At 44.3% G+C, this 27,403-nt stretch overlaps 2 protein-coding genes and 1 long non-coding RNA gene across 8 annotated transcripts; 2 read left to right on the forward strand and 1 right to left on the reverse strand.

The window, feature by feature from the left end:
• Positions 1-431: 431 nt before the first annotated feature.
• Positions 432-7,551, forward strand: LOC118096437 (disks large homolog 5-like). Of its 2 annotated transcripts, XM_060275019.1 has the most exons (4): positions 432-620; positions 4,931-5,039; positions 6,037-6,133; positions 7,424-7,551. In XM_060275019.1, the coding sequence occupies exons 1-4, from the start codon at positions 432-434 to the stop codon at positions 7,434-7,436; spliced, it is 408 nt and encodes a 135-aa protein (XP_060131002.1). In that variant the 3' UTR covers positions 7,437-7,551. The 2 variants fall into 2 exon arrangements, with proteins under 2 accessions (XP_060131002.1, XP_060131001.1); XM_060275018.1 differs by lacking the exon at positions 7,424-7,551 and having other exon boundaries at positions 6,037-6,350.
• LOC132592179 (uncharacterized) lies at positions 1,863-11,421 on the reverse strand. Its single transcript, XR_009557639.1, has 3 exons — positions 11,221-11,421; positions 7,367-7,672; positions 1,863-2,706 (listed from the first exon to the last, which is right to left on the reverse strand). It is a non-coding gene; the product is annotated as an uncharacterized LOC132592179 (long non-coding RNA).
• Positions 11,422-12,022: 601 nt separating this feature from the next.
• Positions 12,023-27,375, forward strand: LOC118096620 (disks large homolog 5-like). Of its 5 annotated transcripts, none has more exons than XM_060275022.1 (7): positions 12,023-12,398; positions 19,854-20,013; positions 21,688-21,871; positions 23,689-23,897; positions 24,612-24,924; positions 25,731-25,801; positions 26,505-27,375. In XM_060275022.1, exons 2-6 carry the CDS (start codon positions 19,901-19,903, stop codon positions 25,773-25,775), a joined length of 864 nt encoding a protein of 287 aa, XP_060131005.1. In that variant the 5' UTR covers positions 12,023-12,398; positions 19,854-19,900; the 3' UTR covers positions 25,776-25,801; positions 26,505-27,375. The 5 variants fall into 5 exon arrangements, with proteins under 5 accessions (XP_060131005.1, XP_060131006.1, XP_060131004.1 ...); XM_060275023.1 differs by having other exon boundaries at positions 26,508-27,375; XM_060275021.1 differs by having other exon boundaries at positions 25,731-27,375.
• The last annotated feature ends 28 nt before the right edge of the window (positions 27,376-27,403 follow it).

Below are 27,403 nucleotides of genomic sequence, written 5' to 3' on the forward strand. Positions count from 1 at the left end.
ATGTTGTGTTAAGGTCATTCTTGGCTGAAATCTATCCTGGTGGAATTGCCTAGCCCCAAGCCAAACCAAATCTAAGCTACAGTACCTTAATTCTTAATGTTCACAGGTCCTTCATTTTTGTTTTCTTATCTCCAATCAACTTTAAAAATTGCATCATTTTAACAGCAGTAGAGAGATAATGTGCAGAGCTTTTGGTTGCAGATTTAGGATTACAGTAGTTTAAAAAAATCTTTGAAGTTGGAGAGCCAGTTTCTGAAAATTATGGTGGGAGTATAAGCTTAGCTTGGTGTGGAATGAATCATGGGTTAGCAACTGTTGGGTGACCTTCTCTGAACAGACACCTCCCACCTCTCTCTAGATTTGAGACTGTGCAGCAGAAAGTGAGCAAGGCCACTGCCCTAAACAAGGAGCTACAGAGAGAGATAAAGTGGATGCAGGCAGAACTGACAAGGTTTAAAACAATGCAGCTGAAAGCCATGAAGGATGCAGAGAAGTACAAGGAAGAGAGGGACAAAGTCCTCAATGAAATGGATAGGCTGAAATCAGAGCTGGAACTTGCCAAATCCCAACTGAAATGCATGTCCAGAGTGTCTAGTGAGAAAATGGAAGCTTTAGGACAGGTGATTTGTGCCACCAAACATCTGGCCAATGCATGGTTTAAGAGCTACTAGTCTGTTTTAAAATTTCATCTGCTTGGCACTACAGTCTATAAGGCCACAATGGTTTTTACATCCCTACTTTATAGGGATATCACACCAAAACATAGTTCAATTCCTTGACTATAATTTTGTGTGCCAGTAAGAGACATACTATATGTTTCATGATATATCCAAGGCTTTGCAGAAATAAATCTGAGGGACAGTCTAAAGTCAAGACTTTTTAAACTCGGCGGTTGAACCCCATTTGTCAAATTTTTAGTTTGTTTCTTTTCTGATGACTACCTGACACAGACAATGATATAATATAATATTGCTGCTGCTGCTGTGAGTGTTTGGGAAGCCCGCTCCTCATCCAGCCAACTCCATCAGGCCTAGGGGACGGGGCCTGCGCTCACCACCACAGCTCAAGAGGCCCACAGAGGCCTCCGGGACACTGCTGCTGTTGCTGCTCCGGTGAGTGTTTGGGAAGCCCGCTCCCTCATCCAGCCAACTCCATCAGGCCTAGGAGGCAGGGTCCACACTCACACATACTCTGAGCAGCTCTTTGCAGCAAGTGGCAAAAATGATTTTAAATGCTTTAAGTGTTCTTAATTTGCTACACCTTGAATGGTGGTTTTTTATGATATATTATTTTATTATTTTTTCTGTTTGGGGTGGGAGAAGTGTTTAGTCGAATTGGGGAGTTGTTTAATTTTAGCATAATTGTTTCTTGCTTTTTTCCTATTTTATTATTTTGTTAAGTTATTGTATAGTTTGTATTTTGCTTTTTAAGGGGAAAGGGCCAGGGCTGCCTGGAAGGGGGCCTCAACCAGCAGGATGGCTGGGGCAGGTTCCACAGGGAGGGATGTACTGGGACACCCAATCTCAGTGATCATGGGCAGGAGGAGGAGTTACGCTGAGACCAAACCATATAATTACCAAGGAGGCAGGCTCTGTCGTTGTTTGAGGACTATCTCTGCCTCCAGGTCTGGCCAGAAGGATACTGGAATCAGCAAGGAAAACCCACATGACCTGAAAGTGTTGCTGTGTAATGCCAGCTCAATGATGAATAAAACCACTGCCATCCACGACCTGATTGTGGATGGTGGATTTAACCTGGCATGTGTGACAGAGACCTGGTTGGAGGAAGCAGATCGGCCTGTCCTTGCCGCGGCTTGTCCACCAGGTTTCTCTTACGCACAGCAACCCAGGGCGGGGAGGGGGGGTTGCAGTGATTTTTAGGAAGTCATTGCAGTAGTTTGCACCAGGCGTCCTATTGGGAAGACCCAGTTTTCTGAGTGCATGTTTTGGAAGTTGGGCAATAGGGGCAGTACAGGATTCCTTTTGGTGTACCGACCTCCCCGCTGCACCAAGGATTCCCTGCCTGAGCTGCTTCAGGTTGTAGCGGATGTTCTCCTGGAGACATCTAGTTTGGATGTCCTAGGGGATTTTAACATCCATGCCAACACAACCTTACAAGGGGCCGCTCAGGACTTTGTGGAAAGCATGGCTTCCATGGGGCTGCCCTTGAATAAGTTTGGCCCAACTCATAGTCATGGACTTGCCTTAGACCTGGTGTTCACCTCTAGTGATGGGGGTGATCTGACACTAAGTAAAAGTGAAACAAAAGAAGTGCCATGGTCAGGTCACTTCCTGGTGCAACTGGACTTCTCTGCGACCCTTCCCCTCTGCAGAGAGGTAGGACCAATTCGGATGGTCCGCCCCCACCACTTAATGGATCCAAATGTCTTCCAGAGAGCGGTAGGGGATGCTTTATCCCATGTTGATGGCTTTTCAGCTGATTCCCTGGTGACCCGTTGGAATATGGAGTTAACCAGGGCTATTGACTGTCTGGCTCCAAAGCGCCCTCCCCGATTGCATGGAGCCCGGACAGCCCCGTGGTTTTCCCAGGAGCTGAGGGTGATGAAACAATCACTGAGACGGCTAGAGCGCCGGTGGCGGAAAACTCACTCTGAATCAGACCGGACACGGGCTAGAGCTCAACGTTGAGCCTACCAAGTGGCGATGGCGATGGCAAAGGAGACTTTTTTCACTGCCTCTATTGCATCTGCAGAAAATAGTAACAGGAGACTCTTTCAGGTGGTTCGCAATTTAACAGAACCACCTTCACCATTGTAAAGACCCCAAGATCTCCTGCAACAATTTTGCAAAGTTTTTTTGCAGATAAAGTCGCTCAGATTCGGAAGGAGGTAGACACCACTGTGGGAGCAGGGCCGGGGTGGGAGAGTGCTGGAGCTCTGTCTGGTTAAGTTGCATGGAATCAATTTCAATCCGTTACCTCCGAGGATGTGGACACACTGCTTGGACGAGTGAAACCAACCACCTGTCATCTTGATCCTTGCCCATCCTGGCTAGTAAAAGCTAGCTGGGAAGGGCTGGGTGATGGGCTCTGCGGGGTGGTGAAGGCTTTCCTCTGCGAGGGAGCCTTCCCATACCCGCTGAAAGAGGCTGTCATTAAACCGCTTTTAAAAAAAACATCTTTAGACCCGGCCAATAAGGCCAGGTGATTGAGCGGGTGGTTGCTGAACAACTCCAGGCACACCTGGAAGAAGCGGACCATTTGGATCCCTTCCAGTCGGGATTCAGGCCTCACCATGGGACTGAAACTACCTTGGTCATGCTGGTCGATGATCTCCGGCGAGCTAGGGACAAAGGTGAGAGCTGTTTCCTAGTTCTGCTGGATCTCTCAGCGTCCTTTGATACCATCGACCACAACATCCTTCTGGACCAGCTAGAGGGGCTGAGAGCTGGGGGCACTGTTATACAGTGGTTCTGCTCCTTCCTCCTGGGCCGTGTTCAGAAAGTGGTGGTGGGGGATGAGTGTTCAGACCCCTGGGCTCTCACCTGTGGGGTGCCTCAGGGTTCTGTCCTCTCCCCCATGCTTTTTAACATCTACATGCAACCGCTGGGAGAGATCATCGGGGTTTGGGCTGGGTGCTCATTAGTATGCGGATGATACCCAGCTCTACCTCTCTTTCAAATCAGAACCAGTGAAGGCGGTGAAGGTCCTGTGTGAGTGCCTGGAGGTGGTTGGAGGATGGATGGTGGCTAACGGATTGAGGTTGAATCCTGACAAGACAGAAGTACTGTTTGTGGGGGACAGGAGGCGGGCAGGTGTGGAGGACTCACTGGTCCTGAATGGGGTAACTAGGCCCCTGAAGGACCAGGTGCGCAGCCTGGGAGTCATTTTGGACTCACAGCTGTCCATGGAGGCGCAGGTTAATTCTGTGTCCAGGGCGGCTGTCTATCAGCTCCATCTGGTACGCAGGCTGAGACCCTACCTGCCCGTGGACTGTCTCGCCAGAGTGGTACATGCTCTGGTTATCTTCTGCTTGGATTACTGCAATGTGCTCTATGTGGGGCTACCTTTGAAGGTGACCCGGAAACTGCAACTAATCCAGAATGCGGCAGCTAGACTAGGGACTGGGAGCGTCCGCTGGGACCACATAACACCAGTCCTGAGAGATCTACACTGGCTCCCAGTACGTTTCCGAGCACAATTCAAAGTGTTGGTGCTGACCTTTAAAGCCCTAAACGGCCTTGGTCCTGTATACCTGAAGGAGTGTCTCCACCTCCACCGTTCATCCTGGACACTGAGATCAAGCGCCGAGGGCCTTCTGGTGGTTCCCTCATTGTGAGAAGTGAGGTTACAGGGAACCAGACAGAGGGCCTTCTCAGTAGCAGCACCCACCCTGTGGAACGCCCTTCCATCAGATGTCAAGGAAATAAGCAGCTATCCTAATTTTAAAAGACACTTGAAGGCAGCCCTGTTTAGGGAAGCTTCTAATATTTAATGCTGTATTGTTTTAATATTCAATTGGGAGCCGCCCAGAGTGCCTGGGGAGACTCAGCCAGATGGGTGGGGTATTAATAATAATAATAATAATAATAATAATAATAATAATAATCCTGTTCTTATAGTGGTCATCCAGATACCCGGTAGGAAACCCATGTCTGATACCTAATTTGCAGTTTGTAGGAGTTGCGCATAGTGAATACCACATGATGGTATTGCCTTGAGGCAGCCTGGCATTTATCTTTATTGAATGTCGGCCAGCCGAGGTGTTGACCCACTCCTAGCTTTTGCATGGTTGATATGCCATACTTTTATTATCTAGTGCAATGCCATTTATCTGCAATGAATCACTGACTGAATGTGAAGCCAAAACAACAGAAGTCCACTTTCTTTTTTAATTTTAAAAATAACCTTTATTATACAACAATTATGACTTTGAGTTGAAAGTTTGTGTGATTCTGAACTTTCCCCGCAGGTACAAAAATGCACAGCGAGTGAAGAGCATCTTTCTCCTGAGCTGCAAGAATGGCCAATGTATTCACCAAAACATGGTTCACATTCACGGCCTTCTAGCATAAGACTTGGTAAGTGGCATTTTGGAATGGACAGTGCAAGCCATTTCTTTCTTTCTGTTGTCTGCACAATTTAAGAAGAAAATATTCTGCTTTCTCTCCAGCTGTTGCTGCAAGTCTTTGATTCAGACTCTGTTCTCTGGCTTTGGCCACTCAGAGACAGCCTTTCAAAGGCCCAGTAATAAGCCCCATTAAAACTGCCAGGAATGCTGCTGCAGTGCTGTCATGCAGATTTCTAGAATTCTCCCAAGTTCATGTACCATCCTCCTATGAGACACAGGAGTAAATCATTGGGTTTGTGCAGCCTTTATAAGGACTGTGTTTGGCCCCATGCACTGCCCATGTCATATTACAAGCCCACTGCACATGATTCCTTGTCTGAGTGTTTGCATCCTTGTCTAGAATTACAAAAGCTAGAACAGAGCAAGGTCTCTTAATTGTGCTTGAGGGAGTTGGTGATGACTTTCTTTGGTTTGTCCCAATTGCATTCTTCATACTGAGAAAGGTGTGAGTCTCCATAGGCCATTGCAGAATGAGTGGTGTGTGTTTATAGCTAAAGACAGCAGTTTCTTGATAATACAGGGATGGGAATGGTCCTGTTTGTAAGAACAAAAAGGCTGTCTGGAGTAAGGAGTGTAGAAACCTTTCTTCAAATGCTTTTCTCCCACCCAGCTGTGCACAGTTCCAATATGTGAGCTCAGCAGAGGAGGAAAGTATTCAGGAGAAGGATAGCAAGGAGGGGACAATGGTGCCCCACTCCTTACCCCCATACATTGCTTTTGGTTTTTTATTCTTTAAAAAAAAAGTCCCCATGTGATTGATATATCTCCATTTAACTACCAGAGGATGCAGTTAGATTTTTCTCTGAAATAATAAAACTTGTTCTGGAGGACCACTTTATGTTGCTTACAGCAGAAATCTTTCAGATCTCTTGTGAAATTCAGGGCCTAAAGGAGTTTCCCCCCTCTTTCTTATTAAACCTGACTGTTTTTCCTTTTTTACTTTAAAGTAGGTTCTTCCATCAACTTACAATATAGGAGAGAAGGAATAAAAATACCATGCACGCCAAAGTACCCAAAGACTGGCTCCAGTAAGGGGAAATACCGGTATATATATTTATATTATTTCTTTCTTGGGAATTACTGCATGAATGGAGAGTTCTGTGTTCTAGCTAGTAGACTTTCGTCCATGTTTAGAGCAGGGCACCCTTCCTCCTGTGGGGGGCATGGGCACCACAACATAGCTCTTTTGCAGAAGAAAAACAATAATGGGATGAGAAAAGCCTCCTTCCCGAAGCACCAGGTAAAACACCCATGCCCTTAACAAATACAACACAGGGACAAAGAGAGGCGACCGTCAAATTAAAACACAACCAGACACTGATTTATTTATTTTTTAATTGAGAGGGTTAGGAAGGGGGGCTCAAGGGGGAGTCTGAAGGTACCACGGTGCACAGTGGGCAGTCCATGTTTTGAGCAAGGACATGCCCCCATCCCACATTTCTAGTGCATGCATATTAAAAACATTCTCTCTACCCCCTCAACCTCTCAGTGTTGGCATGAAATTTTCCATGATATGCTAGTGGTGGGGTAGACTTTAAATAGCGCACGTAACTGAACATTTAGGTGTTGTTCTTATTGGAAGCCCACTATTCAAACACTTGGAAGCCAACATAAAGGGATGATGTGACTTCTCTGATAACTTATAAATGCTTTTCACTTTCTGGAGTGCATTTCTGTACCTGTGGGGAAAGTTCAGAATCACACACACTTTCAACTCGAAGTCATTATTCTGGTATCCGGCATGGCAGGGATGACCAACGTCTAGATTCACAGAGGGGTTATACTGTTCTCCAAACAGTGGCCCAGCATATTTTGCTGCACAAAAGATATCTAATGTAGATTTGCTTCATGAATTGACTGTTCCACACGCCCTTGAATTTACTTAAAATTTAAGGTTAATTAGTCTTTGGTATCCCACCAGCCTCAGAAAATAGCTAATCAAATGTGAAATGCATTTACTTCCTTGTATGTGTGTTTAAAATGTTCCTTATGTAAAAAGCTGGGGGTTTTTATTTAAAAAAAATACTATTTAGCAAAACTTTTCTATACTTCAGTAGGTCAGCAAATTATCCACTTACAGAACAGTCAGGTCAAATTGTTGAGATGGCATTGATTTTTTCTTCAAAGTGGTAATTAAATAATATAGAATCAGTAATGGCATTCCTATCCACCCTGACTTGAACTCGACAAATATCTTGCGCGTCAAATCCAATAAATGGGGGGAGGGATCAAATTTCAGAAAGCAATATGAAGTTAAATGGGGAAATCTATACTTACTTCATCAGTGGGAATGTGCTGCTGAGTGCATGTGTCTTCCTCCTTCTCCTCCCACAGTTTAATGGTATAAATCTGCGGAATGCTACAGAACAGCCACACGGTTGTGGGAGGGAGATGGTCCGGGAAGGTTAGTGGAATCGGTGGCGGCGAAGAAAGCCAGCTGGTGTCGCTGCTGCTGTCTCACATCCAGGTGATCATGAAGAGCTTGCCTGAGGTCTCCAACATCAACCCGGACAGCATTTTCCTCATGGTGAACACCACGGAGCTGTTTGTCCAATATTTAGCCATGCATTCCTACAATCACGGCTAGGGAAAGAACAAAACAACATTAACCTACAGTGACTTGTCCCATACAGCAGAGAACTACGATACTTTCCAGTTCCTTGCAGATATCCTGCCAAAGAAGGTCTTGGTTAGCAAACATCTAAAAATGCTTGAGACAGAAAAAGAGGGAGGAGGCGGAGGTGGAAGAGGAAGATGAAGAATGTGAAGAGGAGGAAGAAGAAGAAGAAGAAGTATCTTGAGGGTGACAAATGACTACTTACACACATCCCTGTTACACATTAACTTTTTTAGATGACTTGTGTTCAAGTCCTGTTACCTCTGCATTGGTTGAAAATTTGAACAACTGGATTTCCAGTTTGTTTTACAAAATATGCAAGAGGCGTAAGTGTGGAACTGAACTTGTGAAAAGATTTTTTTTTCTCCTACAGAATACATCTCTTCATTAAAAGCTTACTAACTACATATCAAACATTCTTATTTTGTGGATACTGTATCTCCAATACAGAGGTTTCTTCCTCCTGCCCACATTGGGCAGCTCAGCAGTGACAATGGACCTCTTAATAGGAAACAATTCATTTAACAGCTTCATAGAAACCAAACTAACTTCTTTCATAATGCAAAATGTACTGTCTAGTTGGGAACAAATGGGAAAACTCTTTTCAGGTTTTTGGTTTTTCTAATTACTACTTGCAGTGATGTTATGTATATTGTTAAAAGAAAAAAAAACTGCTCTGCTGCCTCCTGTTAATATGTATATTTTGAAAAGATGATATAGAAGTAACATTTCCACAGCAGGGCTCTTTCCCATTTTGAGTAAGAGATGTACTTTATTTTTTAAACAGTAGCAACATTTGTAGAATACTTGTTCTAATTAATGTTTTAAATAAAAGATTATTTTTTTAAAGCCTATGTTGGATAAAAGAGTGGATAATTTCACAGAATACAGATTTGGAGGGATGGGACAACAGATTTGGGTGGCACGCCTATTTTAGGCCATGAAAAAGTCAAAGTACACGGGGTTTTTGAATCACATAATAAGAAAATCATTATACATTGTGTGGGATAGGTTTAGAAACCCATTAGAACAAAAAACACCCTGGTGGTTATCCCCCCCTTTAGAGGCTATCTCTGTAAAGAGGAAAAATGTGGGGGGGGGGGGGGGACAGGGAAACCTGTAAAGAAATACTAGAGGAGGAAATCCAACTAAAATTGAGAAGGTTTGAAGAAATTAGACACCATCTTACAGATTGGTTGCATTATCATCAACTAAATGATATTTTTAAACTAGATAGAAGAAAAGGGTTTGCGACAGAAGTATTGAGGCTGGAAATACAAAATTTTATTATTCATACAAAAATTTATTATTCATACAAAAAAAAAATATTATCTAAAATGTACAGACTCCTGCTAGATTGGGAAGTAAAAGAGGAAGAAGTTAAGGAAGTGGTTAAATGGTCAAAAGATTTTGGTCTTTCAGATTGCTGATTGGGAAAAATAAAGGAATAAAATCTAAAGTTAAGAGAAGGCTTAAAATGGCAAAGCCATGGGGTGGGATGGGGGATACAAATTTTGGACAGTGCAAGGGCTTAATTGGACCTGAGTTCAGATGTCTTGGAAAAGAAATAACATTTTATTAATACAAATGAATGCACACTTCATGAAGCAAGCTAGCATTCCTTCAGCTACTGAAATATTTTAATAGCTGTCTCCCTCTTCTCCCTGGTTAATAATCTGCATGATTTTGTTTTGGTGATCACACTGAAAGATGGCCATATGTTCTACATAACAGCTAAGTGAAATATTTTCTGCTATTATATGGGGCATGCGGTTACCTCAAGGAATGAGGTGGTTTTTATAATTCTATATTTTGACTTGACAAAATGACAGAACCATGATCGACACTGCAGTGAGTTGCATAATAGTTTAGCTAAAACTGATGTAGCTGGAGGCTCTGATACATTTTGGATTTATTTTTCCTCCACAGCTTTAAGATCAGATTAAGGAATTCACACATCCATATTTTAATCTTCTCTATATTATATTGTTCTTTACAGGGATATTCAAAATATTATTGAATAAACTTCCTCTGTAATTTTTTTTTCATTTCTTTGTAGTCAGCAGTCCTAGCGTTAGTATTATTGCCTGATTTCTTTGCAGCTCTTCTTAAATTCAGATTGAATAAAATAAGTAATTCCAGTAAGATTAGCTAATGAGGTGCCTTCCAGGTATTTTTACCGTAGAATTCCTGTCAGTCTCAGCTAGTCTGGGCAATGATTGGGGATTCTTGGGGCACATAAAGATGGAAATAGTTGATTATCTGTAACTTTTCCTATTCAGGTGGGTGATTTATGCCATTACATATCCTGGCAAGGGCGTCCCAAGTTCAGCTCCTACATGATGGAACTGGGAGGGAAAGGGGTTAGCTCCACCCCTTCATTCAATGCAAGAAAGGCTATTGCCCATCTACAAGACCAAAGGAATTGGCACTGCTAGTCTTCATCGCTTCCTAGAAGGCCCTGCCTGCGAAAGTACAAAGAATCCTGCCTTACACTGTGAGCCTTCCATTCTTACTTCCTGGCCAGGACCATCAAAACCCACTCGTGGGGACATCCCCACTTTCAGCAACGGGGAGGCATGCTTCACAAAATCCTGTGCGAGCATATTCCTATGCTTGCTACAGCATACCTTGTTACTGTTTTCCTTTTAATGCTCCCTCTGCAGCGGTAAACACAGCCAAGTCTGGCTGTGCACTGACAGACATGCCCTCCTGTTCGTCAAATGTTTATAGGTAAAGGTAAAAGGACCCCTGACCATTAGGTCCAGTCGTGACCGACTCTGGGGTTGCGGCGCTCATGTCGCGTTATTGGCTAAGGGAGCCGGCGTACAGCTTCCAGGTCATGTGGCCAGCATGACTAAGCCGCTTCTGGCGAATCAGAGCAGCACACGGAAACGCCGTTTACCGTCCCGCTGTAGCTGTACGGTACCTATTTATCTACTTGCACTTTGGCGTGCTTTTGAAGTGCTACCGGTAGGTTGGCAGGAGCTGGGACCGAGCAACGGGAGCTCACCCCGTCGCGGGAATTCGAACCACCGACACGATTGGCAAGCCCTAGACTCTGTGGTTTAACCCGCGTCAAATGTTTGTAGCATCTGCATAAAGCCACCATTATAAAAAAAAATCGTTACTTAACCTATAACACAGGTGGTTTCCATTTTGGCATCTGTCCCCATTAAGAGCTGCCAAAGGGACAGAAGACCTATCATCACTTTCCATTAGTGAAATCAAGTGCTGCTTTTGCGCCTTGAGAATTGCGCGCAAGGGTAAGCTCGGGCTGAATCTAGTCACTGTGACGTTGACAATGCGCTTTACTTTCTCCTGGAATTCTCCCTTCCCCCTTCCTGTCATGTTGCATTCCCGTTATCTGTGCCAATTTTAAAACCATGAGCCGTATTCGCGGAGATTTTTTTGTAAAATAAAATAAAATCCTGGTGGGTGTTTCGCTTTAAAAGCGAAAGCGACAAAAGCCCGCACAAAACAAAACATCAACCCCCCTCGCATCGCGAAGCACCTGTTTCTGGAACCCAACTCTGGCACAAGATCCGGCGCGCTGCTTTCGTTCATTTTCCCAGAACCCACGGCCTCCTTCCCTGCCCTCAGCCAAAGATTGCTTTCAGATCTGGGCCGCGATAAAGAATAATAACAACGGCAATCATCCCAGCCGAACGCTGGGTTTCAAGAGCAGCCTTTAATCGGCGGGGATCGTGTCCCTCCTCTGTGACGCGAGAAGGACTTGTTGAATCGGCAGGTCACGTGGGCCGCCTGGGTTTTGGCTCCTCCTCCCGCCGCCGTTGCGCCGCTACCTGTAAAGCGCGTCGCTCTCTCGCTCGCCTCCATCTGTTCAAGGCAGCCTCGGAGAAGCGCGCAGGGCCGTTTGGGAGGAGGCGAGGGGGAGCGTGGGCAGAGACCCGAGAGGAGGCAGCAGCTTGAGAGGAAGGAGCTGGACTTGCCTGAGGGAGACGCCGAGCTAGCGCAACTGACGAGGGGTCAAATCGTGAGGCGGCCAAGGGACGCAGCGCCGGATCTTGGTCGGGACCTGTTGCTGGTGCTTCTCCCTGCCCGCCCGCCTTCTCCCATTCGTGGCGGGCGTCGTGAGGTGCCTGCGCGAGCGGTGGCTGCTGGCATGATTTTGGGATGGGGGGAAGGGGGCAGCCTCTCTGATTTGGCGCCGCCGCCTTGATTTCCCGCCGGAATCTTGGGAGGAAAGGCGCGTGGCGGCGGCGAGGGCGCCAGAGCGAGAGGTGCCGAGGCCGGGGCGGCCGCCTGCCTGGACGTGCGCTGAGGCTCGGCTTGCGCGCCTCCCCGCCGAAGAGCAGCGCTATGGCTGGGGATGGGCGTGGCCGAGGGCGCTGGCGGCGGCAGCAGCGGGAGCTCCTCGGAGCCCCGGCCTGCTCGCTGTTAGCCATGGCAAATGACGGAGGCGGCAGCAGTAGGTACTACTCGGGAGGAGGCGGCGCCGCCAGCGAGATGATCAGCGCCAGCAGCAACCTGAACGCGGTCTCCTCGGCGATCGACACGGTCGTCATCCCCATGACCATGGAGGTCCCCTGCGACCGCGGCCAGCGCATGTGGTGGGCCTTCCTGGCCTCGTCCATGGTCACCTTTTTCGGGGGACTCTTTCTTATCCTGCTCTGGAGGACCCTCAAGTACCTGTGGACCATCTGCTGCCACTGTGGGGGCAAGGAGAAGGTAAGGGTTTATCTTCTTTCCCGGATTCTCCCGCATGAGGGCCGCTTCCACGTTGCCTAGCGCGGGGCGGGAAGCTGAGGTCGGGCGAAGTGCGGACACTCGCGTGTCTTAAAGGTGCCTTCCTCAGGGCGTTGCGAATGGCCGTGGAGTGGGGGGAAGGCGAGGGTTTGACACCTGCAGAATGTCTGTATTATTTATTATAGTGGTTATGGGTGAGCTGAGATTCAAAGGTTGAGACTTCTTTTGGAAGAAATGTCTGAAGTGGACAGGGAGTCTTCAGAACAGTGGCGGCGGCTCCTCTTTATCTTGTTGAATGATGGCTTCAGATACTCCCCCCCCCCCCTACCTCACACAAACAGGCTGACAAGGAAACACACCGTCACAATAATAAACTTGCTAGCCAAGTTGCTCTATCTATTACAAGGGTAGCCAATCTAAGGCCTGTGTGTTGGATGCGGCCCAATTGCCTTCTCAAACCGGCCCGCGGACGGTCCGGGGAATCAGCGTGTTTTTACATGAGTAGAATGCGTCCTTTTATTTAAAACTAGCTGGCCCGGCCACACATTGCTGTGGGTTTTTGTGTTAAATTGACCTTTTTCTGTTAAATGGACCTTCAGAGTCTCGCTTTAGAGTCCCCTCACCTGCCCTGTCCCAACCCTGACTCCCCTACTGTAAGTTTCAAAAATAAGACTCCCCCACCCACGCTTGTTCCTGAAAATGTCCCCACCCCCCACTGCTTTGGCTGACTCAGGGTCCTACCTCCCCCCCCCATGGCTATGTGTTTCCCCCCTCCCTTTGTTGTGCCTCATCCCTGTGATTCCCCCACCCTGTGAAAGGCCCCATACAGCCATACCTCGGTTTAAGTATGCCTCGGTTTGAGTATTTTCAGTTTAAGTACTCCGCTGACCCATCTGGAACGGATTAATCCATTTTCCATTACTTTCAATGGGAAAGTTCGCTTCAGTTTATGAACGCTTCAGTTTAAGTACTCCGCAGACCATCTGGAACGGATTAATCCACTTTCCATTACTTTCAATGGGAAAGTTTGCTTCAGGTTAAGTACGGACTTCCGGAACCAATTACACTCATACCTCGGGTTAAGTACGCTTCAGGTTGAGTACTCCGCGGACTCGTCTGGAACAGATTAATCCACTTTCCATTACTTTCAATGAAAAAGTTCGCTTCAGGTTAAGTACGCTTCAGTTTAAGTACAGACTCCTGGAACCAATTGTGTTTGTAAACCGAGGTACCACTGTATTCTGTTTGTTTTTGCCTGTGGCTTACTGGGCAATGTTGCGGCCTACTCAGTTTTCCCTGTCCCAAACCCCCCCCCCCACTGCTTTGGCTGACTCAGGGTCCTTCCCCCTCCCAATGGCTATGTGTTTCCCCCCTCCCTTTGGAGGCAGCAGGGTGCGATCTGCCTTTCTATTGGATGCTGCTGGAGCCTTCAGAGCTTCTTGTGGTAACATCTAAGAAGCCAGCAGAACCCAAGCCAAGAGAGGAGGGATAAGGAAGTGGGGGGGCACTGTTTTTATTAATTGTAGGCTGTTGTTTTCCAGAGGCAGGTCTTTGCTACTCATAAAAAATGTATTCCCACGTCTCTTGAAAACACATAATTGAAGGGGGAGGAAATTAAATCAATGGACTTTTGTGGGGTTTCTGGCAGAAGCAAGGGTTCGGGGTATCTCTGTCCAGATAAGAGTTGCAATTGATTTCTTTGCATAAGCTAGGATTTTTGTTTTGTTTTAAAATGCTGTTAATCATGGAGGCCACTTGGTCCTCCAGTGACAATGCTAGATCCAAAAGCACTCTCAGATAACAAACCTGATCCCTTTTGGCCAGGGTGGTATAACCTGATCCAGAATAGGTTGAACACTAGGAGGCTGGACAAGTCAAAATGCCAACAAATATCCGTTTTTTCAGGTTTATTGACTATCACAGGGTAGGCCAAAGAATCAAATCAATATAATAATGATTTAAATCACTAGTCAGTAAGACTTGATTTAAATCACTTTTTTTACAAAAAGACTTATTCTTGCTGGCTGGTATAATCTTAATTTTTACAACCAAATGAAGGTATCATTTTTGGAATAATAAATGCTACCTTCACGGAAGGAAGATGGGGTATGTGGCTGAAAGAGATGCTACCTTCACACAGGGAAGACGGGGGCTGAGGGAGGGGGATCCCAGCTTCATGTAAGGAAGACTCGGGTGTGTGGCTGAGGGGAGGTCTTGGCTTCAGGCAGGGGACACTGGGGTGAGGGAGGGAGATGCCACCTTCATGGAGGGGAGACTGGCAGGGGGGTGATTGAAATAGTGTGTGCGCACATGTACGGCCGTTCCTCCAACCTGGAAGAGCGCCGGAAATAGTGTGTGTGCACACTCCGGCCCACCACCTCACCTCTAATGCTAGAAAGCATAAATATATTTTAATCCTGCCACTCTGAATAAGTTGCCGGTTATCAAAAAGTGATCCCTATAGAAATTCGACACCTGGAGTAGTTGACTGCCTGTGTGGTGAGGAAATTTGTTTGCCATAGTCTATCCCAATCTGGGGAAGAAGAAGAGGCACAATTCACATACAGTTACGATTAGCGCCTCATTGTCTGCATCCTAACGGTGGATTTTGTTGCTCAGTCGTTAATCACCTCCCTTGATTTCTAAATTAAATGGCTCACATTCCACAAAGGAAAATTAATAAATGTTTCCCAAAAGAGGGAAGAAAGATGAGGTGTGTGCCTATGTGTTTTTCCCCCAGTAGTTTGCCAAAGGTTTCCCTTGTATGTATTCTTGCTTCAGAGTTTCCCAACCTCGCAGCCAGTGACAGATTGTGCTGTGAGTAGAATTGAAAGCTAGCTGTTAAAACTCAAATGTTTTTAAAAGACAACAGCAAGCTTTGGCCCCTTGCTAACGGAACCTTCAATGACTGTTGGAACCAACAGCCATTTGGCTCCTCCCCTTTCCACAGCGTTCTTCAACGACTATTTCACTTGTTCATCCCATAACAGATGAAAGAGGTTGGTACTTGCTCTCCTGTTCGTGACCCATTCCTTTCTCCCTTTTTTGGTATTATGTCATTTAGCAGCAGCTGGCATGGTGTGCAAATGATCTGTCACATATTAATTTAATTTTCTGTTCTGTCCTATGGACTCAAGACAACTCGCAGCAGTTCTCCCCCCCCCCAAATGTAATTGTTCTGTCCCAAACAGGCTTGCGATCTAAGGAAATTGAAAGGTTAGGTAATGAAAGAGGTCAGATAAATAAAAATCACATAAGCATAAAATCTTTTTAAAAAAAAGAAAACCAAAAACCGAGAGCTGTAAAACCAACTAGGCCAGAACCAATCCAAAGGACAAGTCCTTTTTGTAGGCAACCACCTGTTGGTGAGGTCTGTGTAACCTCTAATATAGTGTTAAGACCACTGCTTAGTAACTGTAGGTGCTGTTACAGAATTAATAATACTGTGGGTGGGCTGGTTGCTTGGAGGTGACGGTTTCAAATGACTAGGTCCGCATTTCTCAAACTTGGGGCGACACTGGTCCTGCCAGCTAGCATAGATGGGAGTTGTAGTCCAACAACAGTTGGAGACCCAAGTTTGAGAAACACTGGGCTAGGTGTTAGAGACCCAAGACTCTCATCTGAGTAGGGCTGGGATGCCCATTGAGAAAAAGAATCATGCCTCTTATGAACCAGTTTTAATGGTGCTGTGTTCACATGATATGTTGCTTTCAGAAGGGGGTAGGCACTGCCAGATTACACAGGCATTGCAGACTAATCCCACCTTGAAATCACCAATGCCACTGAAGCTATCTGGGCCTCCAGTGACAGGTAGAGCACCCCCCAGACTGTGTACCTGCTCCTTCAAGTAGAGTGTAATCCTATACAGGGCAGGGAATTGACCAGCTTTTCAGATGCAGGAAACTGTCACCCACATTACCCCTGTCTTGCCAGAATTCAAGTTCAGCTTATTTTTCGTCGTCCATCCCACCACTACCTCTAGGCTCTGGCCCAGGTTTTGCACTGCCTCTCCTGATTCAGATGTTGTGAAGAAATAGGGCTGTGTGTCATCAGCATAGGGATGGGACCTTGCCCCAAAACTCCTAATCACCATTCCCGGTGGCTCTGTGAGAATGTTAAATATCATTAGGGATAAAGGAGATGGTGCTTTGATTGACAATAGGATTACACATTCATTGACACCCCTACCCCAGTCTAGCCTGCTGCTGTTTGGAGTAACCAGGTGAGCTAGGTCAAGGTCACTCTAGAAATAATAAATGGGTTTGTGTTGTTCAGTCACTGTGTTGCAGAGAACAATCTGAATTAACTAGAGTGAGAGAATATCCCAGGTCCTTGTGTCTAGGACTGCAGTCTAAGCTTTGTTTTGTTAATTTGCTGGATTCCAGGAATGAAGGATCAGCTGGTACGGAACACAGGGTGAAGTTTTCTACTGAAAATGGGTCTTTCTCTCAGTTTGAGGCGTGGTGGTACCAAAGCTACAGTAACGTGTTCAGATAGAGGTAAATCGGTGCATTTCTTTGATGAGGAGACACAACAGGGACTTGATCCACAGTGTGTGCATGGTCTCCATCCACCTGCACAACCTGCAGAACAGACCTCCACTCAGTTATGTAGAAAGGCTGGTTCAGCAACCAGACCTTCAGGTGAGCTGCCCTCCTTTTTATATTTTAAGTGCTACTTGTTTTACATGCCCATCTCCCATGCCTAAAACCTAAAACCTTTTAAAAACTGAGATTAGGGGCTGCCTATGCCTCAGTGATATCACAGTCATTTTTTTTCCTTCCAAAAGCTTGTTTTCATTATATACTATAGAACAAGGGTGGGGGAGTTGGATCTGCTCAACAAATTGGATTCCTCGGTCCCCAGCCTGCCACAGGCCAGCTTTGACCTGAAGGCAGGGCCACCCCCTGTCCATCACACAATGTTGTAAAGATGTCAGGTGACTGACACCTGTCAGAGTTCAAAGGGGTGTGTGTCTTGCTGCAACAGTTGGACAGCTCATGGGCAATTATAGTGACCCTCTTTGAAGGTGTGCTTCCAGTATCAATCAGCTCACTGGCAGAGAGAGCGACAGAGAACACCCACTTTCAAAGGAGAGGGTTGCTTCGTTAGCCCAAAGTAGCTTGCATTGAAATCGCATGCTAACATGGAATCAAAGTTAAAAAGGAATATGAAGTAGAAATTGCTAACTGATTAATATGTTATGAATCGCAGTAAGGAGGAACCGAGGAAGTCAAACACAATGATTAGAGACGAAGTTGAGATTATGAAATTTTTGTTTGTCTGTATATTTTGTTTTGTTTGTGTTTAATTTAAAAAAAAATTGAAAAAAAAGGAACCGCAGGCTAAACTGGGGTGTGCGTGTGCTCTTTTAGCATGAAATTTCAATGTAAACTACTTCAAAACACAGCCCTAATGCAGTCAATCCCCATGGGTCTTCCTGTCAGCTGATTGCTCCTTTGCAAGCAGAGCTTTCCAACTGCACCAATCAGGATTTAAGCTGTGCCTATGGGCCAGAGATTCCCCAGCCCTGCTAATAGAACCAGCGTTTTTCTGAGAGCTTCAGCAAAGAAAAGGTGTACCCTTGTATTGAATATGTTAAGGGGTATGATGACATTCATACACAGGTATATCACAGGTGATCCAGGTAGCACTGCACACGATTATAGACTTGGTTGAATTTTTAGTATCCTAATTTAGGAAGGCTTGCTTTGGGATGCACATGTGCACATACCCTTCAGCATACAGAACTAATAAATAACAAGAATGCGGACATTTGATTCATATGGTTTGGTCAGAAGTACTTTGTACAATATTTCCCTCGGTATCAGCCTAAACAAAATGCTGTGTGCTTCCTTTGTGAATTAGGAAACTTAAATTCAGCTGCCTTGTTAGTTTTGCCCTGTACTTATCCTGAAAAGGGGAAATGTTATTTTACACCAACCACTGTGACTAAATCCAAGTAAAATAAAAAAATCCCTTCCAGTAGGATAATTATCAGATAAGTATCTGAAGAAGTGTGCATGCACACGAAAGCTCATACCAATGACAAACTTAGTTGGTCTCTAAGGAAATCTTTTATTTTGTTTCGACTATACCAGACCAACACGGCTACCTACCTGTAACTAAATCCAAGTAGTTCACCTTCTCTAATTCTGTGCAAGACCAGAGGCAAAGGTTTCTGTTACATTTGAGAGTGAAATTGTACTTTTATTCCTTTTATATTTTTATTCATCCTTTTTGTATTCGAACAAGACTGAACTTTAATTCTTAAGGCCCCAGTTTGCACGGGGGTTGAGGTCCAGATCATTGCATATAAGCCCACCCCGTTACGCCGCATCCCATTCCTCCCCTCTTCCAGGTCCGAAAGCGGCACCTGCGTGCACAGTCGCGCATGCTTTGAACGTATGGAAAATGGGAGTTTCCTGCACCTGATAACCTAAGAACCAAAAACAAGAGGCTTTAGATGAACTTGGTAGCAGTTGAGCTATTCCCTGCAGATTAGTGGTTCACAAAGAGCATTGGCCTGGTTCACTGTGCCTTTTTCTAAGTTTTACTCTCTTGAATCATGCGCTTTTAGAGATGCCAATGAGATGTGAAGAGCAATTATTTTACTTTTATGCATATATCTTCCCCCTCTCAATAGGGATACAAGGTTGAGGCAGACACCACAAATGCACATGAACTGTAATCACAGTGACACAGATTACAGTCACAGAAGCTCAGGTTACAAGTCGGCTGAATTTTTCCAGTGGAAGAGGGCCTTGCATATAAACTGTCACATGCAAATATGTCTTCCGAAAAAGGGTTCTCCTTATTTCAAAACCTGTTGTATTTGTGCTGTTGTGAGCAATTCCATTCAGGGGTTTGAATAATAGTGAGACTGGAGAAGGCAGTATAAGTTGCTTTTTCAGCTGAATTTGGATAAACTGCTTGAAGCATCTGATGCGTTGAGCTATTTCAATTGCTTTGGTTTGAATTGCTCATTGCAAACAGCTGGAAGTATGTATATTTTGATAATAAATCTGCTTTGCAATGGGAGTTGCAATGGGAGGTGGTAGACTACCTACTTTTTTCACTATGTTGATGAGACACACCACAGTTAGATGAGTGAGCTTACTTTGGTGGCTAGAGTGGAAACTAGCCTAGAAACCTGACAGCAGTTCTGAGTATGTTGTGTTTAGATAACTGATTTTAGAAGATAATAAATCAACAAAACCAATTGTTTGTGGAAGCATTGTGGATAGCACCCCAAATGTGTGCACTTGACCACAAGTCTGTCTTCATTGCAGCCATGCATGGCCCTGGCAAATGTATCAGTCTTTTCCGTTGGAATACCTTTTCACATTCCCACCTTTTCTGGCAAATGTATTGCTTGGTTTGAAAATGCTCTTGTCTAACCCCTCGAACTCCATGCTTGTTTGTGTTTGGCAACAGGTACAACAGATAAACCATCATCACCACCCCCTGCAGTCACCAATGTGATGCAGATAAATGAGAAACCAGAGACCCTTTTGTTTCAGCCATGCCCGGAGCAGGATGAGTTGAGGAAGCGTCTTGCACTGTCGTCTCCTGGATCAACCTTTGATGACTGCAGGTAAAAGACTGAATGGTCACATGAGGGTATATTCCCAGGTCTAACGCATGTGCACTTGGGCTTGGGTCTCTGGCTTTTTCCACGGCACAGCTGTTTGAGTTGGGCAGGGGTAGTTAAGGGTGCCTAGGATGGCTCAGTCAGAGAGCATGAGATGCTTAATCTCAGGGTTGTGGGTTACAGCCCTATGCTTGGCAAAAGATTCCTGAATTGCAGCGGGTTGAACTAGATGACCCGGTCTTTGTTAGCTAGTGATGTTATCTTTGCAAATTACTTACACCACCAGGGGCCAACTCTGTTCCATGTGGATATAGAGTATGCTTAATGCATCATTTTTGTTTCATATGAAATAACCTTCCATTTTCGAACATGCCTCTGAAGCCGAACGGCTTCCAAGGTGCATTTCTCTCTTTTCTCAATGGGGCTTGCCTACCTCCCCATTGAGCCTCAATTGTCGAACATTTCAGAAGCTGAACGGGCTTCTGGAATGGATTATGTTTGGCAACCGAGGTTGCACTGTACTTAAAATGTTTGATGTGTATACATGAGAATTTTATGCTAAGGTTGTGCTCATCTGAAATCTATCCTGGTGGGCTGTCTAACCATAGCTGTCAAGTTTTCCCTTTTTTTAAGGGAAATTCCCTTATTCCGAATAGGATTCCTTGCGAGAAAAGGGGAAAGTTGACAGCTATGCACCTAACCACAAGCCAAACCATGAATATGAAAGGCTGAAGATTCAGTGTGAAGGCAATGCCTGAACTGCAGTCTCTACAGAACCAACACACCAAAGCTCTAAAAAGATGTGAAGAGGCTGATTTCTATCAGTAAGTAAAGGCTCACAGCATATGCACAGGAATCCATTTTGGTTTTCTTTTACCATGACTACGTGTCTGTTAAGCTGCCTTTAGAACTTAATGTTCAAAGGTCCTTCGTAAGCTTTTTCTTTTCTCCAGCTTCAGTCAACTTTTAAAATGGCATCATTTTAACATCAGTAGAGAGATAATGTTCAAAACTTTTGGCTGCAGATTTAGGATTGGTTTAAAAAAAAATCTTTGAAGATGGAGAGCCAGTTTCTGAAAATTATGGTGGGAAGTATAGGCTTAGCTTGGTGTGGATGACCTTCTCACTTCAGTGAATTGATGATACTTGTCCCCTGCTTCCCCCTTTCAGAACCCTGCTTTCACTAGTTCCAGGGTGGAGTCCAGTGCAGTAAATGACACTGCTAAGAAGAATTCTCTTAAGGGCAACTAGACATCAACAAAATGCACCACACCAAGCAACAGTGCAAAATCTGGTGGTTTCTAATGGTGGATATTTCTTAATTTAACTTCTTTATCAAATGGAGGAGATGACACTACACATGCTAATTTCTGTGTTTGATGGTGTATAATGGTGGTGACTAAACTATGGTCCTCCAGAGAGTCTTGGAACACAACTGATGATTGGCATTCTGGCTGGGCTGATGGGGAGCCCAACAACGTCTGGAGAGACACAGCTGTATAGAATTAATAAACCTCTCTGAGTCTGGAGGATTTGCTGTATTTGTGGTGGTTCTTTTATGGGGATGCTTACTCGATAAAGCAACGTTGCTGTTCCGCGTTTTCTGAAATTGCTTTTTCATATCCATTGGAGCATTTTTACGAGCATTTCCTGTGTATGTTTCTAATATCTGAACAGTACACTGCACAGTTGTCCTCTGAGCGACCAGTCACAGTTGAAGGAGGACATGGACAATTTGAAGCAGAAGAACAACCAGTTGGTACGAGAGCGCGATCACCTCCAGCAGTTATGTGAGGAAATGAAGAAACTTCATGATGAGGATCTGAAGGAGATAACAGACCTGCACAGTCAGCTGCAGCAGGTAGCCTTTGCTCTGTTTTTGCCTGCTGAGTTCAGCTTCTCATTCTATTCTCTTCCCGCTCCCACTGATTTCTCAAGTGTTTCAGGGGGCACTTCAGGAGAGTGTCTCTTCCATTCCATTTCTTTAATACGCAGTGCTTATTTCTTTTCTTTAATTTCCATAGATGACAAAAAAAAATCCACTATCTGTGATGTCAACTGCATGTAGAAGGCAAAAAGGGAATATTGCTGGTTTCATATCAGAGATGTGAAGGATGATGGGAGCTGTTATCCAACAATATCTAGAGGGTGCCACATTGACGGCCCCTACTACATAGGGGTGTTTTCTAAGTGAGGTGTGGGCAGCTTGAGTCCTTGAAATCCCTCTCCTTTCACAGCCTTGAAAAAGTATTTTGAATGCAGCCTACAGGTATCTTTAAGAGAGCCTAGGCTTATTCATTTCTTCTTTAACCTTGCTGTCCTTGTATAACATCCATTTGTCAACACGTGGAGCTGTCTCTTTGTCAACCCACATAGTTTCAAGGGCTTGTTCAGATATTAATCAGCACTCGGCATTCTAAATGGGGTGCAGACTTTGGGTTTAGTCACTTAGTCTCTGCCAGTTCCCCTCACCTTTAGGTTACAAGGTGAAAAACTAGAGAATTCGTAGCCCACCTCCTACTCCTACGTACCTTGTTGGCTAGAACCAGATAATTAACAATTTTTTCAATATGAGAAATGCAAATGTTCCTGCCCCAGCTCTGCCCCAGTATCTGAAGAAGTGTGCATGCACACGAAAGCTCATACCTATGACAAACTTAGTTGGTCTCTAAGGTGCTACTGGAAGGATTTTTTTTAATTTTTTTTGACTGCATCAGACTAACACGGCTACCTACCTGTGAATTTTATAAGCAGTTTGTTTGTGTGTGTGTGTGTGTGTGTGTATACTTGCAGTAGCTATGTTATCACAGATCAAACAGCAACTGCTTATATTTGTGCCTTTTCATACATTCCTTGTGTATGATTCCAATCCTAGGCATATGGTACATCTACCCTCTTCCAGACAAGCAGTCCATTCTTGATAAGAGGCAGTTCCAGACTCTTCCTCTTTTGTGGTGGGATTTGTAACTGGTGTGCCACCTTGTGGTAGACTTAAATGGAACTGCAGTTGCATAGTGGACAGTAGATCAAAGAAAGGAGGAGCTTGGGGCCGGGTGGGGGGGGGATGATTTTGCCATTCAGACTTAAAAGGACAGAGTGGGAGAAGATCCATGTTCATAAATTGAGTATAAATCCCAGTGATCATGAAAGGCTAAATCTCTTAAGAGCAGCCACTTGTATACATATGGAGAGATTTCTTTTCAGAAAGGGAGGGAATATGCTGCACAAAGTCTGGGTACTGTTACTGCTGTTTGTGTTCCTTCCCGGATGTTATGGGCCTTTTTCATTCCTTGAATTCCTCTCCTTCCATTCTGTACTAGAGGTTTTTTTTTAAGGAAAAAACTGAAATTAAATCTTAAAAAGTTACTCCGATTGTCCAAGAACTTATTTAATTTTTTACATGAGCAGAACCATGTGTTGTGCCATGAAACCAGCTTTCCAGGGCCCTGAGGATTCTGTACATTCTCTTTGGAACACAGCCCTAACAGCTATTTTCCTTCTCACAGTTCTTTGGTTCTAACCAAGTTGAGATTTTTTAAATATGTTACCTCATCAGCTCTTTTGAGGGCCCTAGTGAGCAGAAAATAAAATCTCCCTGGGTTTCCCCCCTCCTGTTTACAATATGACTGAAGTTTATCTGCTAGGAATTCTTATTCATAATATCTTCTGTTATTCCAGGTGATGAAGCAGAATGGGTCATCGGAGACACTCAATAAACTCTACAATAAAGCAATGGGCAAGCTGGAGGGCGTGAAGAAGGATTACGACGCTCTGAGGAAGCGGTACAATGAGAAGATGGCGAGCTACAACACTGATCTGAGCCGATTAGAGCAGAAGGAAGGCGAGAACAGGCGACTCCAGAAGCAGATTGACAAGCTGAACAGAAGGTAGAAGATGCTTTTGCCAGAAAGTCATTTCATGTTTTTGTTTTTTACTAGAACAAATGACACTCAAGTTACCTCTCTCTCTGAACTTTCCTGGCTCTAGTCATTGTTTTTCTGTTTGCCTCCCTAGTGACCAAAAATTGAACAAACAAAGTAGACCTGACTGAGTAGCCACATTTTGTTCATGTGTTTGCTCCAGCCACATATAAAGTGCAGTGTGTGTGTGCCTGTGTGAGGGCTGTATCCCATGATGCAAAAAACTTTTGTGCACACAGTGACACCTTCTCTTTCTCCTCTGGAGCATATTTGGGGGAGAGATGTGGAGATAGAGAGGAAACTGAAGTCCTGCTGCAGCAGTGGATTTCTGCTTGTACAGCATTCAATATAATTTTATGTGTCCCATGTCTAAGTAAAAACATCATACGTGGGTGAACTATTCCCCTCCCCTGCACTATGGTTTGTGAAGTGAAAGGAGCTCATCTCCTTTCACCAACATATCTTTTATAATGAGATGAGAATCACTGCTTCTCTCCCCCCTGAACATGTGAGCAGGGCAGTCATGTGACAAAGGAAACATGGCTGACTCTGCCACTTCTTATTTAGTCCTTTACACAGTTTAGTGTGGTGTATAAAAGAGGAAGGAAGCTTTCATAGGGCCCCCTTTCCCTTACAAGTGGTGAAAGGACTTGCTGTGACTCCCCTCCCACCACTCTTTAGGTTTGAGACTGTGCAGCAGGAACTGAGCAAAGCCACTGCCCAAAACAAGGAGCTACAGAGAGAGATGGAGCGGTTGCAGGCAGAAGTGACGAGGTTTAAAACAGTGCAGCTGAAAGCTGTGAAGGATGCAGAGAAGTACAAGGAAGAGAGGGACGCCGTTTTCAACGAGTATTGTCTCATCATGAGCGAGAGGGATGAAGTCCTCAATGAAATGGATAGGCTGGATACAGAGTTGGAACTTGCCGAATCCAAATTGAAAAACATGTCCTCGAAGAAAAGAGTGGCTAGTGAGGAAATGGAAGCCTTAAGACAGGTGTGGTATTGTAAGGCACTTGCTCTGGCCAGAAAGAGTTGTTCAAACCTAGTAGTGTTGCCTGTGCAAGTTTCTAGACCAGCCTTCCTCATCCTGGTGCCCTCCAGATATTTAGAACTACAGCTGGCAAAACGATAGTCTCAAGTATTGCCCTCCATGCCAATCATCCCTTAGTCAGGATTAACTTCTCTGATTTCTCTATTACAGGTGAAACTCGGAAAATTAGAATATCGTTGAAAAGTGCATTTATTTCAGTAACGCAACTTAAAAGGCGAAACCAATATAGGAGATAGATGCATGACATGCAAAGCAAGACATGTCAAGCCTTTATGTGTTGTAATTATTTGTTGTTATGCGAGTCAGTTATAATTGGAATGTAATTAATAAAATGTAATAGCGATGTTTATTTTTGTATTATTGTAACTATTTGTTTTATTACTGTGGAATTTCCAAAATGAAGCATTTGTAAAAATTAAAATAATAATAATAATAATAATAATAAGAAGAAGAAGAAGAAGAAGAAGAAGTTGCATTACTGAAATAAATGCACTTTTCGACAATATTCTAATTTTCCAAGTTTCACCTGTATTTTTTCGGGGTTGCACAGTGTTTCAACTTTTGATGCAAGCAAATATGTGTTGCAGCTTTAAAGATATTTGCCAGTTGCATCTAATGCATGCAGTGTGCTGTATTATTCCTTCTTATGCATGGCACAGGCTTTCAAAAATTCAGTGTGTTTTCATTAAGAGAAAGACTTTCTTGTACACTTAATATACCTCCAATGATGGATTTTTATTTTATTTCAGAAGCTGAACTCTGTGAAGGAAGAGAGAGATGTGGCTAGGAAGTAAAGAACAGAAGCCATCATCCAGATAGGGTGAGATCATGGAATGATAGTGTACAGTTGAGATGCCCACTTATTTGCTAGGGACTGCAGCCCTGCTGCATTCAGTTGAAACTGTTCTCAGGATGGCAGTCCTGAACTATGGGAAGAAAATAATAGCCAGTAATGTTGGCTTTGTTTTTAAGAGGGAAAATAGTGCAACTGCAATATGAAGATAAGGGCCACATTAGCTACTGGTGATTCATGTGTGCGCCATGCATGTATTAGTGGTGTGTGTTTGTAACTAAAGACCGCAAATTCTCGATACTACAGGGATGGGAAGGGTCCTATTTTTAAGAACAAAAAGGCTATATGGAGTAAGGAGTGCAGAACCCTTTCTTCAAATGTTTTTCTCCCTTCCAGCTGAGCACCGTTCCAACACGTGAGCTCAGCTGAGGAGGAAAGCATTCGGGAGAAGAATAGCAAGGAGGGGACAATGGTGCCCCACTCCTTACCCATCTACCCCTTTGGGTTTCTTAATTTTAATTTTAATTTTTTAAAAATGTCCCCCATGTGATTCATATATCTCCATATAACTACCAGGGAATGCAGTTAGATTTTTCTCTGTAATAATAAAACTTGTTCTGGAGGACCACTTTATATTGCTTACAGCAGAAATCTTTCAGATCTCTTGTGAAGTTCAGGGCCTAATTTCTTATTTCTTTTTAAGGCTGTTTTTCCTTTTGTACTTTAAAAGCAGGCTCTTCCAACGCATGCGTGCAGTGCTCTGTGGTTAACAGGCCTGAGCCTTTGAGCCTGAGAAGGAGTCCGAGAAGGAGTCCCAGGCACCACTGCCTCCTCCTCACCTTTACCTGAGGGCCTTCCTGCTCCGCCTCCTTTGTTTTCTGGCCGAGCCCTTCAGAGAGGAGGAAGAGGACCTGCGCCGCCACCGCCACCAATGCCTTCTGCCATGCAGCCTGCTTCTGCGAAGTGGTATGACTGAAGGGACTACATCTTTATTGAATTTTTGTGTTGAAGACAGTAAAGATGTTAATGTAAATTTTGAGAAATCCAAACTTTCATTCAGTTGCCTTGGAGGAAATGATAACTTCAAGCATTTAAATGAAATTGATCTTTATATTTCAATTGATCCAAAAGAAACCAAGCATAAAAGAACAGACAGATCTGTCACATGTTATTTATGAAAAGAAGAAAAGCGTGTCTTCAGGGTATGTTCCACTAATTTTTAATGCTCTTCACTTTGTTGTTTTAAATCACTAGTTAGTGTTCAAGATATCCTAGCTAAAACTAGCAATTCCTTTTGAAACTTAAAATGAGTGAAGCCCATACATTTGGATGTTTGATCCTCAAAGCTCTTACATCTCACTAGGGAGGGATTAGAGCCTAGAAGTTGTTGCTTGTGGATCTGTACATTTAGATCAAATTGTATTTGCACCATTGGTGTGAAAGCGAGTGACAAAATGTTAATATACTATAGGATCTTCTTTTGGGGTTGTTGGTTGTTGTTTTTTGACCAGTGTATGATAAGCCTAAAAACCTCAATTTGTGTTCAAAGCAGTGGGGATTTTTTAATGTCTACATTATTTCTAATAAACTGTTGAAGACTCCATGGCTGTCAACTGTCTGTCTGGCTGT

The sequence above is a fragment of the Zootoca vivipara genome, chromosome 5 (assembly GCF_963506605.1).
Source record: "Zootoca vivipara chromosome 5, rZooViv1.1, whole genome shotgun sequence".
In the NCBI taxonomy this organism is placed as follows: Eukaryota; Metazoa; Chordata; class Lepidosauria; order Squamata; family Lacertidae; genus Zootoca; species Zootoca vivipara.

Bases quoted from the DNA above. Each gene is read 5' to 3' on its own strand.
- LOC118096620 (XM_035138656.2), top strand. From the start codon at position 19,901: ATGCAGATAAATGAGAAACCAGAGACCCTTTTGTTTCAGCCATGCCCG. The intron at 21,872-23,688 runs GTAGCCTTTGCT...CTGTTATTCCAG, and splicing joins TGCACAGTCAGCTGCAGCAG to GTGATGAAGCAGAATGGGTC. The intron at 23,898-24,611 runs GTAGAAGATGCT...ACCACTCTTTAG, and splicing joins ATTGACAAGCTGAACAGAAG to GTTTGAGACTGTGCAGCAGG.
- LOC118096437 (XM_060275018.1), top strand. From the start codon at position 432: ATGCAGGCAGAACTGACAAGGTTTAAAACAATGCAGCTGAAAGCCATG. The intron at 621-4,930 runs GTGATTTGTGCC...CTTTCCCCGCAG, and splicing joins AAATGGAAGCTTTAGGACAG to GTACAAAAATGCACAGCGAG. The intron at 5,040-6,036 runs GTAAGTGGCATT...TTTACTTTAAAG, and splicing joins GCCTTCTAGCATAAGACTTG to TAGGTTCTTCCATCAACTTA.